Source organism: Anabas testudineus, chromosome 1, assembly GCF_900324465.2.
Source record: "Anabas testudineus chromosome 1, fAnaTes1.2, whole genome shotgun sequence".
NCBI lineage: Eukaryota > Metazoa > Chordata > Actinopteri > Anabantiformes > Anabantidae > Anabas > Anabas testudineus.
The window spans coordinates 8,439,665-8,455,999 of NC_046610.1; the positions used below are offsets into that span (position 1 = coordinate 8,439,665).

Below are 16,335 nucleotides of genomic sequence, written 5' to 3' on the forward strand. Positions count from 1 at the left end.
GAGCAAACCAACAGCCCCCTCATGCACTCACACACAATTCTCTCTCTCTGTCACTGTGGCACTTTCAGTCTTTTTTTATTTTATATGCCTCCTCTCCCTTTTCTTTTTTTAATGAGCCGACTGTTATTAGGGTTATAAATCAGACCAATGGGTGTGATGTATAATTCACTGTGTGTACTCACCCACCCCCAGTGGCCCTGAGGAAGCCCACAGTGTATCACTGTCAACACAGAACTGCACAGAGTGGTGGCACGAAGCATTTAAAAATCCGCACACACTCAAGAACAGTATTTACAAAATAACAAAATATGTACACCTTAAAGCAATTTTGCACTATCCTTTTGTGCATCACTCCCGCTACTGACAAAAACATGTGCACAAGCATGCCCCATTACCCCCACACAAAACAGTAGCCATAGCACAGATCGATATCAAAGCCTGGCCCTGGATGGGTCTTGCTGTGACAGGCACCCTATGATATGAAAGAGATCCAATTGATCCATGCTGTACTATACCCTCATCCTCAAAAGGCCATCATTCCATTACCATTGATCTGCTGTGCGTGTGTGTGTGTGTGTGTGTGTGAGAGAGAGAGAAAGATGAAGGGGGGTTTGAGGGAATGAGGCACAGCCAGCAGAAGACTAATAAAAATTGAACCAGCCTGAAAGTGATTTCTATAAATGAGAATTTAAATAATAGCCAAGCAGTGCAAGGGTTATTGGTTTTTGGAGAGCAATGGGAAAATTAATGCAACTTAACCATTTTTCTAGACTACAAATAGGACTGGTGACCAGTGTATTAGTTACAGATTAATACAAGTAGAAATTAAAGGAACTCACAGCCTTGCTATTGGTATTCCTAGTGGGCACTCTTTCATTGGAGCACATTAGTTTTCTCTGACAGACTACAGCTGCAGGGGCTCTGTTTCACAGCCTCTAAAAGCACTCTGTGGGAAAGGATTGATCTCTGTCTGAAGGGAAACATCATCTAATATTCATCTGAGATTGCACAAAGGTTACCAGCTTCATTTGCCTTGCAACTGTTATGCTGCTGAAAGTGCTCCCTGAAAGTATTCACACTTGCTTCCCCTTTGCTATCACACTGTTTGTCATTTCCTGTCTTTATCTCTGCTCCCATGTCAAGCAGACCACATTCACAGGTTATTTTTCATTTTCTGACATATTTGAAAATGTGTTCTATGCTTATATTTCTCCGTAGCCCATCGGTGCTCTGAACCCCAAGAGGGCAGCGTTCTTTTCAGACCGATATGAGTCCTGGGAGGACGATCAGGTTCCAAAGTTCCACTATGGTACCCACTACTCCACCTCCAGCTTCACCTTGATGTGGCTACTACGTATAGTGAGTGCAATGCTTAAAATGTGTTATGCAACAAAATAATAATGTACAACCATACTATTATTTTTATACATACTATATGTGTAGTCAAGAGATCCTTGTTCAACAATAGGTAGTACTAATAAGTAATAGTAATGTGCCTGCATAGGTGTTTTAGTATAATTTTATTAATTCATTTTTCATTAGATCACTGCTTCCAGGGAACAAATGTGCATACATATCCCAAATTGAGAGTATATGTATGCTAAATATTACGTCACATGCATATTGAGCCTCATTTGTTGTTGCATATGGGGTTATTAATTTCAATCCATGTATATGCATTGCAATTAAATATCTGTCATAAAAAAATATGTTCAACTTGAGAAAATTCTCAACCACTGCAGATATGTGAGGAGCATATGCAGTGTATGTTGTACACTTGAGTGCTCTCTTTTGCTGCCTTTGTTGAATGGATGCCATCAATCTTTTCATACAGCACTCAGGGGAAAAGGAGGTTACTAAGTTTCTCCAACGTGCAGTTTTCTGCTGTTATTGTCCCAGTAGCTCACTGTTTCAGTTTCTCCCAGTAGAGTTACCGCATTGATCCCTGCACATCATTAGAGGGCTTATTCTAAAGCCACTTTGCCAGAAAACCTTACTTATAATTCTCACCTCAGGATCAAACATTAGAGAGTAACTGAAACTGTCTGTGAAATGATAAACAATAATTTTGTGTATTTTTTTTAAATTACAGTGCCCCTAATTCTGTTGTGTCAGATCAGTGAGATGCAATGTGGTTAACCTCTTGCTTGGTTTTTGTTAGAAATAAGGCTTATGTCATTTCAGGACAGCTTAATTAACTATCTACAGTATTTGGCTCTAGCTATAGACCAGCATATAGTGTCCGTGTCACTTGGGGGCTGTTTTGTCAGAGCGACAAATATTGATCTGTCTTAACAAGATTAAATGCAACTAGAAATGCATCACTAACACAAACGTATTGGTTTTATTGACTTCTTGGAATTATTGCTATTTCACTTGTTAATTTTTTCAGTTTATTAGAGGGTTAAAATTATAGTTTGCATTCAGATCTGTTGCATTAGTGTTTTATTGAACAGCAGCACAGATATTTATTGTATATTTATATTGCACAAGAAGGGTTTTTACTTTAGCAGCAGCCCGCCAAGGCCAGATTCAGAGCATTTATTCCTAATCAACAGGAACCCTTCACCACGTTCTTCCTCAACTTCCAAGGAGGAAAGTTTGACCATGCTGACCGCACCTTCTCTTCGGTGGCCCGAGCGTGGAGGAACTGCCAGAGAGACACATCTGATGTTAAGGTATTGTACGCGCTGTTGCATGCACACACATGAAAATACTTTTTTTAAATGTTGCAGTCTTTCCTTTTCATGTGGTTGACTTGTAAGAAGGTTAGAAGTTAGAAGAGATAAAGAACTGAACACTACAGAAGAATAAATCCCCATCCAGCATCTTTACAGACAAAGACAAAAAGGCTTCAATAGAGTAATGTCCAGTCACTACCAATCATTGTCCATATGCAATGAAAGCTTCCTGGTCTTCTGATCAAAGCTTTAGACTAATCCTCATCTGTCCCAGCCGTCTGTCTCAGATTCAGCCAGCTATAACCTGGACTTGAATCCCTTCCCATTGGGCCCCCAAACTCTGCTGAGCTGTTGGATCTGCCCTGTAACAGCGCAGGTCATTCTCATACTGAGGGCCTTCGAAACCCCAGCGCACACTTTAACAGCTCTCCTAAAACATTTACGACTACAGTCAGACATTCTCTGTCAAGGTTGGGTTTTGCGTGGTCTCTTGGCACTGGGTCACTAGATTGGGGAACAGTGGTGGTGTTGGGGGTTTTGACGCTTGATTGCATTTACCACCCCCCTCACATCCCTCCGATAAAACATATGGATTGGGTTACTGCGTAGCTGGCCAATGCTTGATTGCGAAAGCCCAACAAGAGCCCTCGTTTGCTCTCTCAGTCTAGACCTGTCAGTGTGGATCTAACTGTGAGAGCTCAACTTCAGATCAAAACAAAGAGGAAATCTGGACCACATCACTTTGTTTCCATGTTCAATTTGAATATTTGTGGCATATTTTGAAAGAAAGTCCGTCGACTTTATCCACTCGGACGCACACATTCATATTGTAAGCAAAAGAGGATTTAGGGATGAGATGTATCAATTTAGTATGCTAAGCACACCATTTAGCTTTAGCATTGGAGCCATTGATGGAGACTCTGTCCCTGTCAGAGGGCAAAAAGCCCCAGTGTTTTCATACCTCACTGGTAAAGAAGAGGTGATAATAGGTTACAACACCCAGATTCAATGTGTCTCTAGCCTGGGTGACGCTAGCATGACCTCCAATCCCCAATCCCCTGACCTCTAGCCCCAGCCCAAAGGCATCAGTGGGGGAGAGAGGAGAGAAGAGGGGTTAGAAGTAGCAACAGTGGAAGTGTAGCAGAGGAGCCTAGGGGCCAGAGCCCCTTCCAGTGACCCATGACAGGACAGGATTGGGGATCAGAGGGGCTGGCCTCTGACCAGGCCAGAGCAAAGGGGCCACTGCACATAATGGCCATGCAAGGCAGGCTTGAGTGTTGTGCAGAAAGCGAGCGAGCGTGTGTGTGTGTGTGTGTGTAGTGAGGGAGTGTGAGTGTGTGTGTTTTCATCCTTCCACCTCATGCTTAAATTTACATCAGGCTACAGCCAGTGAACCTGGGTGATCTGGGGGCCTCGTTAAGAGGATGACCTTTAAGTTTTAGGTCAGGTTTTGTGGAGTGAAGAGATTTTAGAAGTGAGGAAGTGCTGTGTTGTTTTAAACCTGTGTGTTTGCTTGCTCATTTGATTGGATCTTTTCACCCCATTGGCAAGAGGTGAATGTATTATGCAGCTAACCTGATATAAGTAGCTCAGAATTGTTTGTGTAAGTAGTTTTACCATATTTAGAGATCATGTTGCTTATGACTTTTGTAACATTTAAATTCAGACTCTCAAAAACAGTTGATTTAACCTGTTAGTGTGCCTAAGGTTTGCCTATGAGTTAGTCGCCTGCTGCAGTGTTATTTGCTGCTGTCCTGACAGACTGTCAGCTTGGTGTCGGCAGACAACAGCTCATCTCTAATGTCAAACTGTCAACATGTTTGTGTCTTTGTCCTTCTCAAGAGGACCAGTCAGCACTTGTAGTCACACAATCTGGGTTCAGAGACACATAGGTGACCATCCATTTCAAACACAAACTACCATCAACTGACCATTCAGACTATAATGACATATTATAGCATTTGAATAATCATTTGACTAGGTATGTTTACCATGTACCTGTTTATGTAGTAATTTTCAGTCTGTGTCAATGTACACATGTCCCCCATTACAGTGTATGAGTAAAGCCTTCCTTTGTGTTGTCAGTGTCAAGACTGTTTACAGCGTATATTTGTAGTGCACAACTTTGTTATGTGAAGCAGACAAGAGTTGAGACATTCTGCTTCATCCTGTTAGCCTGGTGTCTTGTAGTCGTTGAGACATACCCACAACAATAACACTACAGTTTAGGCCTGGAGGACTGTATGGATTTATCTACATGATTTTAAGCTCAGAGTCAATCTTAATGTTTACACTCATTGTGGCAGGTTCTGCTTAGTTAAGAATGACGAATGGCTAAACATATGGGGTTACATCTCTTGTCTTAGCTAAATTTGTTTTTATCGTGCAATTTAAAAATCCTTTGTGTTGTTTGAGACAGCCAAATAAAATTATCATACTTAGGCAAGAATTTTGATGTTTTTTCTATGTTTTTGTGAAAGAAGGGAGAAAAAGTAGAAAAACGCTTTCTGCTGCTTCAGTACAAACAAAGAAGATTAGTACATCGGCGCAGTGGAAAACCGTAGCAGAGAACACGCTGAGATGTTTTTGACATTTCTGTAATGGCAGAACACAAAGTCGACAGCAGATAAGCAGTCATATAGCAAAAATAACTTTCATTTAATATTGTATTGTCTTCTTATTTAGCATTTTCATCCTACTCAAAACTAAACTGCAATTATTTCAAAACATCATATTTTTCTGGTGATATTGTTAACATTACTTTGAATATTTCTCTGTTCTCTGTCCATTCAGGAGCTGATCCCAGAGTTCTACTATCTGCCTGAGATGTTTGTCAACGCCAATAGTTACAACCTGGGAGTGATGGAAGATGGCACTGTGGTCTCTGATGTGGAGCTGCCCCCTTGGGCCAAGAGCCCAGAGGATTTTGTTCGAACCAATCGCCTGGTAAGACAAGTGCATAGTACAGATGACCGTAGCACATACTAGAATAATGAGCAAGTAGATGACAGACAGTCAGACATTATACTCCACAGGCATCAATTACTGTTCATTTCATCTTGATGTAGATATGTTTAAAAAATGTTTGTATCTATATGTTGATGTCACACACACACACACACACACACACACACACACACACACACTTTTCTGCATCTGTCTTATATACTGTATCCTCTACCCCAGAGAGACCTTAGACCTGGTGGAGGTTTCTGCTTTATCTTGTACAATCTTAGCTGAGAATACTAATTCAAAGAGACAGTGTTATTTCCTGACCGTCTCACAGTTCTTCCTGTTACCTGAGCCTCCTGCTCCTCCGACATGCCCCAACTCTCAGATTGCTGTGTTGGCAAAATGATCCAACCTTCACCTCAACTCCTGTCCCTGTGCACCTCAACATGCCTCTCTCGGCTCTCACTCCAGATACAGATGGTACATGTGCAGTAAATGATGCAGTATCCTGTTTCTAGTCTTCCCTTCCTGTCCGCTCATCCCAAAGCCCTGTATGTGCTTGTCAGATGTTGTCAAACTTGCTGTCATATTTTCATTGTAGTTGTTCTCTCCTCTTACACACACACACACACACACACACACACACACACACACACACACACACACACACACACACACACACACACACACACACACACACACACCAGACTGGGAAAACGAGGTAACTGTTTGGTTCAGATTACCTCCTCTGCTCTTGAAAGTCTTAGTCTAGCAATCGGTAGATTTACTGTTTCTGTTGTGTCCTGCTAAAAGGACTCGTCATTGGCACATTTAGTACATCAAGTTAGAAAAACCTTTTGCCTTTCTGCAGTTTTATTGATGCCCATGTCTTTATTTTTAAATATTGCTTTAAATGTGTAAAATGGCAGGGAGAGCTTCCTGTGGTATGTATACCCACAGTAGTAATGGGCTCTGATGAGACTTGGTGTGCTCTGTGACCTGTGTAGTCATGTGGTGGGATGTGTTAACCAGCCTGCTGATATGAACAGGACCCCATCATTAATCACACACATCTCTGCATTTGGCTTTCAGCATGGTCATGGACAAGGTGGATGTGCTGAGGAAGTTTCTTCTTATGATTTTGTTCTAAAAGCAAAATATTTATTAGATTTCTGAGCATTATCTTGCAAAATAAATGTTTGCACGTACAAAATGTCAAATATGGCAGCGAGATAAGCGGTGTTTCATATTATTATATATATATTAAATTTATATAATTAATATATATTATTTAATACTTATTCTGCCAAAACTCAAAAGATTAATCATTAATTATGTTACCTTTTAGTTGCAGCTCTGACATGTTTTATTACCATCTTTGTAGTAGTTAAGTTACATCTCTAAAACTGTTCTCCTGAGTAATTTTTGTTTAAAATGCAGAGGTTGAATATCCTCGTGCATTTGTTATTGTAGACAATAAAAATCATCCAAAATTAACACACTAAAGGAAAATGCTTGTTAAAAAATGTGCATTAATGACCTTTGAGCTCCAGCAAGCACAAAGCAGCTTTTCATTTCTGCTTGAAATGTGCCAGTCTCATTTACCTCTGCTCCCCTAGTTTCCCCTGGTCCCTTCCTTTGTGCCCAATTTAGTAGTGCAGACACATTTAGACTTATCCAAATGGTCAGATACCTGCTCATTACTGCTCTCTGGCTGATTAAATTTCAGTCTGTGGTTTCTTTCTCCACTGTGTGCAAATTGAGATATTGATCCACTGTGCAGCTGAGCCCAGCAGGCAGGTGTAGGTGCACCGAAATATAACAAGCTCAGTAGAACACAGGCTTTTTGAGGTTTCACAAGGGGGCTGACAATGTGAATATCAGCTTCATACCCACAGCGACACACACTGTAAATTTCAACATACAGTAGTGTTTAACCACAACCACCTCTCCCCTCAGATACATTGATCCATTCCTGGAAATTGCTTGTATCAGTTGAACATGGTGATAACAACTTATTGTTATATGTTTATGTACATACATAAACATATGTAACATTTATTTCTCAATTAAAAAGACAGAAGACAAATTTTTTTTTTGTCCGACCGAAAAAACTACAGTTACAATTGATTCAGGTCCCTGTTGCCCAGTTGCTGACCAGGACCAGAAAGACTCAACACATTACACCTATTTTAAAGCCATTACATTGGTTACCTTCATGGTTTTGCACCAGTCTACTTTTTTGACATGCTTTCAGTGTATGAATCAGATGCTATACACATAAAGTTTAATTGATTTACTAACTGATTTTAAGAGAGCCAGTGTTACAATACTACACATCGTGTACAGACAGAAGGGGAAAGATGGGGTAAAGGAAAGAATACGTAGAGGACAAGGTAAAGGGAGGGATGTGTGGGTGGACAGGTCTCTGGTCATGACAGATAGCTGGCATTAGAGGGTGTCAGCTGGCAACTGTGGTACTGTTGGGAGAGAGATGAGCGTAGTGGAGAGGAGAGAGGAAGAGTGAAGGAGTTAATGGGCTGTTTGGCTCTCTTTAGCTTGTCTGATGCTAATGGCCTCACAGCACAAGGATAGACAGCAGGAGAGAACACACAAACACATGCAAATGCACACGCTCATACAAACCCACACGCCTGCTGTCTCCACTCTGGTTATGAGCCCTAGATGATTAACAGCTAATTAGGACCCAATCTGGAAAGGCTATTAAAAGCCTCTCACACAGTAAAGGATTGTGCTGCTGTGCAAAAAGGCAGCATGTTTTGTTGTTGTGAGGGAGAGTTGCATGGTTGGCAATAAAGAAAAATTGGGAAGAAATAAATATAAAAATGTAGCCTGGTTTCTGTTGCTCTGCTGTTGAAGTGTCAAAGTTCATCACTGATATTTATTAGAAAGTGTGTGTCATGGGAAGTGTGTGCCAAAACAAATTGTTATTTAACCTCTGGCTCAAAGAGACTAGAAGAAGACAAAGCTCTTTAGCGCCTACGGCTAGGCATGAACCTTCACTACACTGTGTCTACTGTATACTTAAATGCCTGTAAAAACACACTCCCTTTTTCTGGGTCCACCACACACACACACACACATAAATGCAGAGACATTGGGGTCGTGAGGCGGCATGCCACAGAGATCAGGGGCTGCTTGTTGTTTTTACCAGGAGGTTGAAGGAGAGGTTAAGAACTTGATCCCTCCTCCAGAAGATAACTACACGTCTCTGGGCACTGTCAGCCTCTCTGACATTCCACTATATATGAGCACATCTCACATCTCAGGTCTGCTAACCATTAGTGTGATAGCAGGTGACCATGTAGGCATGCTTGTGTATTTGTATGCACACAAATGTTTACCTGTGCTGTCATGTGTCCAGGCCTTATTGGAACTACTGAGTTGGAGCAGCCTAAACCACAGACTGTTACACTGTAGTAGCCCTATTTCATTCTAAATAGTTGAATGGTAGCCTGAGCCAAATCACATGTATTTCAGAGACAGTAATTTAAACATTATACTCTAATATGCAGTAGTAATTGTCATGCATTCTATTAAAAACAAGAATGCATTTTTAACATGTCTAATATATGTATATATAGCAAAACCTTACTATTATTTATTTATTTGTTATTATTTATGTTTCACCTAACATCATTTATGTAACCTATACAGTTTATGTCACAACAGTTTCCATGTTTGAAGAGATTTTTTTTTTGCATGTGCTTCATGCCAACTGGTATATTTTTGTTCTTATCACTGATTTATTCAATCAGTATTTACAGCACAGACTACCTGTTATTTTCTCCCTAAGAGGAGGGGTGTGATCACCGTCTAACCCATTTGAACTCTACAGGGCCCATTTGCTGCTCGATCATTCCCATTTGGTTCATTTCAGTCATCTGTGCTCCTGGAGTGCTGCTGACAGACTTGCAAACCACACACATGGGAGAGACGGGCAACACATTACTTTTGGCCTACTTTCCCTTCACAAAAGCATCAGCTCACTCAAAGCAGTGACAGAAACATCAGCTAAACTCCCCTCACAGAAGGAGTGCAAGACTTTGCTCTTGTTGAATGAGCAAAGCCAATTGAGTGATGGTTCATGAGCTGATACTGAGACCACAGGTCACTACCACAGACCTTCAGTTCAAGCTACCCAAGACAAGCTCAATGAACTTAGACAACAATGTATGCAAAACATACTTTACTTGTTGTAGTATGGCTAAATTATCTTACACTAACACTTACACTTCTGACACTTGTACCATGTATCAGTTGAGCAAGTCTTTGACAGATAGTGGTTTTATTTTTGTGTTGTAGCTTTGCGTTTGTTCTCTCATGCCTACAGATGGTCAGTAATGCTGTGATTTAGCTGTAAGATGTAAAATATATACTGTTGTATATGTGATAATTCTACTCACTATGCACTATGATGTTGATCTGTCCTATAGAGCCTCACAGTTGACCTTACAGCTGTTGTTGTCATGACCCCTCAGTAATCTCGCCTACAGAGGTAAACATTTACATGGCTGTCCAGCGCTAAAAGACAAATGTCATATTAACATGAGCCAAATCACCTTTACCCCCTGAACCTCATAGACCCACACTGTTACCCTCTTTGAAAAGCCTCTGAAGTTTGTCACTTTCATATGCTGACAGCTCTTCACAGTTTACAAAATGCCATCATGGTGGACAAATCCATTATCCTCCCAGGTTATGATCAAGTAAGGGCAGGGTAATGCTCTACATGTTTTTTTCACATGTGATAAGATGTTTTGCAAGTATAAATATTGTTGCCAATGTGCACAACGTCTTAAGACATTGTGTGTGCAGGGGCTAAGTATTTGACGTGAGGGAGTACAGAAAACGAAAGCATGTCCCACATGGTTTCCCACAACACATACGTCTAAATATGACAGCTTCCCAGCTCAGACCACAAGCTACAGGAGGTCAAAGAGCATGGCTGTTTACATTCACTTCTCATCCATACCACACTGTCTGATCAGACACCCGCTGGGACGCACGTAATGCAGTTCCCACCAGCATCCACATCTTATTCACAGTAACCCCGTAGGAATTCATGTGTGAGCTGAGGTAAACCACTGCAAGGACGAGTCACTAACCACTAAGATGTACTTATGCACTTGTGAATGACTGAGTGAGTGAAAATCTTAACGTCGTCTGGCCCAGCGTGGCCCCGTGCAACAGAACACAGTTTACCATGTTAGCATAGTGCTAATCTATTCCCCTGGTGTCTCCACTGAAAGCCTTGTTGTTGGATGGGAACTAGCATGTGGGGCAGAGGAGGTTATCTGGCTAATGTCAGGCAGCGCTCACTGTAGGGGTATTGTCATGCATAAGAGCAGACATGTTTACTGTGTGCTCAGTGTTTTATGAGCTGTCCCCCCGTTCTTCTCTGCATCCCCCTCCTTGCTGTCTTTCTCTCCCTTCTCTTCTTCATCCTCCTCTTCAATGATGTAATGGAGGAGGCTGATGAGAGCCTGAGAAATGAGATGATCTACTGCTGCTGACATACTCACTCACTAATGTTGTCCTTCTCCCTTTTCCTGCACTCCTCCACGCTCTCGTTTTACTTCTGCCAGAGTCTACTGAGATGCCTTTTTGTGTGTACACAGTTTTTATACTCATTCACGTTTATTTTCAAGCAGACACAAAAACACATGCACATAGAGACACAGAAAATGTATAACACACTATTGAAAGACATAACAGTATTAATAAGGGTTTTTACAGTTACACTAGTGCCATAGTCACAGTCTGTATAAAACTATTGAGTAGGTGGCCGTGACGTTTTGAATGGACGTCATCTTCAGAGGATGAATCCTGCTGAATTTGACAATCGACTGACTTTTCCTAGTGCCATGAGGTTGACATTTGCTTTTTTGATTTCAGTGACTAAACAGCTATTGGGTCTGTTGCACCCAAATTAGGTTCAGACGTTTGGCATAGAATGAACTGTATTAACGTTGTTGATGCCTTTGCTTTTAATCTTGCACCACCATGAGGTCAAAATTGTAATGTGTCCACAACTTCAGTTTATTTCCCAATTTCTGCAAAGCAGATAACTCACTACACAGTTTCCCCAACGGGATTCATAAAGTATGTCATGTCATTATTATTATTATTAACATGATGTTAGCATTTAGTTACACATAACTGTGCCTGAGTCCAGCTTTACAGACACTAGGAAACTGGAGACTTTGGAGCTTTTAATAAATATTAATTTGACAGAAATTGACATTTGTAGAAGCATTAAATGAGGAGTTCATTTTTACCAAAAGACATGTAAATCCAAAAATCTAGAAAAAAATAGAATTATTCCTTTCCTTCCTCTTCCAGAAATTATATCATGTTATAGACCTTTATAATATATGATATTATTAGTTATATTGTTTATGTATATTGTTGTTTGTCTATTGATGAGCTGGTGGTTGCTTTTTCCTGTGGTTCATCTCCACACACACACTCACTCACACACACACACTCCCACACACTCCCACACACACACACACACACACACACACACACACATAACCCAACACTCTAATAGCCTCTCCTTGAAGGCTAACTACACTTGAGCTGATCAGTTGAGTCATTCATCCTCATCATCTCCACTCTGTGTTGAGAGGCGGAGAGACTGTCCAGTCCTCCAGCCAACTCTATGCAGTAATCATCTGAGACAACAATGCTCCTCTTAACAGCTATCCAAATATTCTCTCAGTGTTCCCCGTGCTCCAAAGCCTTACTCTGTGGTCCTTTAATCAGCTCTGACTGTTGACTTAGCTTTTGCTCACTCGATCCTTTTGTGGATGCGTCTTCTAGCATTGGTGATGTATTTGCTTGCTTGTTAGCCTTTTCTGTTTGTAGGTGGACACATGGTTTGATTCTCTCTGGGTTGCTAAGCTGTGTTTAAAATTAAATAGTAGACAGTTGTAGGCTTTTTTCTTGTTGAAATATTTCCTTTAAAATATTTTAAGACACAAAATATTTTATACCCCGTATTACCATATATTTCTGACTTAATACTAATTGTCAATAACATGCATCAAGACACCATTTGTTTCAGCCATTTAATTTTCAGTCAGATTTGTTTACATTGTTGTCTATGCTGTACATAGGAACACTTTCTCACAGTTTACACCATACCATTTGACTAAGACCAAATATACCATAAAATGTTTGTTTTGGGAGATGGCTTCCCAATCAATGCTTATTCTACCTCTTTTGATCCCAAAAACATGAAATGCTAGCTTGTTATGTGGGCAAGCAATAATAAGAAAGATGGGAGTAGCGAGCGGGAGAGAGTTGGGGTTAGAGTTTCAGGTTCCACTTGCCAGCGAGTGCCTCTGTTGACCCATAGCCAGAACTCTCACAGTTCTGACCTATCTAATTAGTAGAGCAGGAAGGAGGGGGGACTGAAGTAACACACACAACCCATCTGGGGTTGTTTTGGTGTGTGTGAATTTGAGAATAAAGGAAATGGTTTGTTAGCTGTGCGGCTGCTCCAAGGCTCTCATTCCTTACGTCACCCATTGCTTTTTTTTTCCCCTCTTCCATGTTGGGGGGCCCCCTCTCTCCTGGCTGGCTACAGGCTTCCTCTGCCTGCTTCAAAATGACAATCCGCTTCTCATTTACAGAGAGCTAATAAGCCCTTTAATCAGAGTGCTTGTCAAGCTCATGGCATGGCAGCTCTCGAGGAGTTGATCCAAAGGATCAGATGACTGGAAGAAAAAACAGGAGGAGAAAAAGAGGTTGCATTAAGAGTGAGAAATAAAAGAAGGAAAGGGGGCTAAAAGAGGGGAGTTAAAAGAGAAGCGATGATTAATCTGTATTGAGAAGAAACCAACTCTGTGTTAGAATAATGGTGCCTAATGTACTCGCAAACACAAAAACTGATGTGATTTAATCATTTGATCTAATAAAATGCAGACTAAGAATACAACATGACTAAACAAAATCTCATTTAACTACTGCTTCAGAATCATTTTGTTCTCATCATGTGGTTTTCAGGATGTTTTGATCAGCTTGTTCTCAAACAGCCGTTTTAGCATATACAAACCTGACAAGTGTTTGCTTTATTCATCCGTAATCGATACAAAAGAAAACAGCCTGCCGCTGACAACACTGCATGCGACATGTGCATTTGATTAGACATACACGCTTACACACATGCACATATACTCACATCACCACTGGCATGCAAATGAGTGGATTGATTTGTTAAGTGACATTTTAACATCCTTACAGACAGCTCTCCGTAAGTCCTTAAAAGGGTTTTTAAGGGCCAGTGAGGGTTGGAAGAAAGCATTCAGTGTCACCTCGTTAAGGCCGAAGTGAAATTCAGCTCAATCCAGACCATAAAGTTCACCACACACCACAGCGAGGCACAAAACTTCACTGGTAGACCCAGTGCAAGTCCAGTGCAAACACTTTTGAGCAAACGAAGAAGACCAATGTGAGATAAAAAGACGAAGAGAAAAATCACACCCACCTATAAACAAAAAAAGAATTACAAGATGGCTCTGTAAATTTAGGGCATTCATGCTTTTTACTCCAAAGGACTTAGAAAAAGACCAGTTTAATGTCATCGGCTGGTTAACTGCAGTCACTTGGTACCTCCAGTTCAGTGTGTCAAACAAGAATGGCACATTTTTACTGTAATTCCTTAGTCCAGAGATAATTACTTTCTACAGACTAACATATTGACAGACATGCAGTCAAACATTCATCACTCTTTTTGTATGATTATTACACTTCGTACAGAAAGGAACGTTTTAAACACATAGTCTTGTTCATTATGTTACATTTTCTTTGGCATTCAGATCACTGGCACACAGGCAAGATAAGCAAGAAATTCAAATAAGAAAATAATGTTGTTCATTTAAATGGTTGGCATCGAGGGAAAAACTGATCAAGTGAATGATGCTGTTTGTCTACATAGGAGAATATTCCAAATTGCTGTTGCCACTGGAAACAAGTCACTGCACACAACAAAGGGGACCCCCATATGCTCCATTGGCGTACTTTGTCAAATGTGTAACAATAGAAATGTGGGATTCCAATGATTTCTACCCCCTATCAGCATTTACATAAAGGCATGCTAAATTATTCATTAATTATCAGAGAGTCCCCAGTGGGTGGAGATGACACATACACTGGCTGCTAATTGGCCCATCAATAATCCTAGCTGGTTCTCCTGAAGTGGCACCAGATCCCACCTCAGGAATCTGCTATCTGCCCCAACCTTCTGCTCAACTGTTTGCACAGTGTGGCACTACATTAGGAGACATTTCCACACCTGCTCATCTGGCACGTTGTTAGTGGGTTATCAATACACGCATTTTTTTTTTCTTGCATTGTACATTGTAATATATTACTATTCCTGGAGTTTGATTTTGTCCACAACTTCCACACCTGTATCATTGAGATTACATTACTACTGTATAGTTCTGTTCACGTAGTGCGAGTGAGTTAACAAAGTTAAATAATTAAAAGCAGATAAAAACAGATAATTTAAATTTCAGTGTTGAGCATAGTAAAAGGGACACATCAATGGGTGTAGTACGGCTCATTCTGTGTTATTTCTTTGACAAAAATATGAATGACAAAAGAATCAGTCATATTATGGTTTGGCTATACATGATGGTCTGACTAGTAGGATCTTGTGGTTTGTATAAATTGACGCCACCAGAATAATTCTTTATTACTATACAAGATCTGTCATTTCTGCCTTCTGTATGTCTTGTTCTCTGGAGTGAGTGGCGTGGGGACATTATACTGTTTTTAAAAGAGCTTTGAAGAGACTAGATCAAGGTACTTCACTGAATCCCCAAAAGCAGATATTATTTGAATCTCTGAAAGTCTGCTAAAGTTAAATTCCCACACCTAGACTTCAGTCATAGTGAACCGCTGAGCCTTTTATCATACAGATGGTTACAGATGAAGTAAATACAATAATACTCAACCAGTGCCAACGCCAACACAGCTCAGGCACACATAATACACACTTTCGTTTTTTTTGTCTCTCTCCCTCTCCAACTTGTACATGAGAGTGATTTCCATAAAGGTGGGCCTCTGGAGAGAGAGCTGCAATAACACGGCTGCTCTTTGTTTCCTCACACTGATTGACAGTAGATTGCAGTGCACATTAAATGCCCATCAGACCCTGCTTTAGTTTTAGAAATAGGGGAGAAGGGACTGTCAGAGGTCAGCCCTAACGCATGAAGAACTGATCTCTTTCTCACACACATGCACACATATAATTGAAACCAACTCTGCCTTCTATTAAAGTGAGTTTGAATAAATAGGGGTTCCCTGGCTTATAGTGTAACATTAATAAAAAGGATTGCCTTGTGACACAATCCTTTAAACACACTAACATGCCGTGGATATGCTGTTGCCAGAAGGACAGATAGACATGGAGTCTAGACTGCGTCAGACTCATGGGATGTTCTGTTTTATCTTAATACTTAGGGTTAGATTTGTTTTGTTTTGGTGTTAGCAACCATAGTTCAACCCATTAACAGAAAATGTTGTCAAGTGAGTCACACAAAGTGGAAAGAACAGACTGTCTGTCCATCTGTTAATTTTGTCAAGTACACAGCAGCTAAGTGGAGAATTGTCCAAAATACCTATGTGTGTAATCATAAACTTACAGTAGACACAGATTCGTTTT

At 40.6% G+C, this 16,335-nt stretch overlaps 1 protein-coding gene across 3 annotated transcripts in view; it reads left to right on the top strand.

Moving 5' to 3' along the window:
- Positions 1 to 16,335, top strand: part of lrba (LPS responsive beige-like anchor protein) — a 160,660-nt gene that overhangs the window by 122,402 nt on the left and 21,923 nt on the right. For all 3 annotated transcript variants that reach the window (XM_026359540.1, XM_026359538.1, XM_026359539.1), the window contains exons 44-46: positions 1,219 to 1,359; positions 2,559 to 2,678; positions 5,475 to 5,627. In XM_026359540.1, the coding sequence (XP_026215325.1) occupies positions 1,219 to 1,359; positions 2,559 to 2,678; positions 5,475 to 5,627 (414 nt within the window). The remainder of the gene's footprint in view (positions 1 to 1,218; positions 1,360 to 2,558; positions 2,679 to 5,474; positions 5,628 to 16,335) is intronic.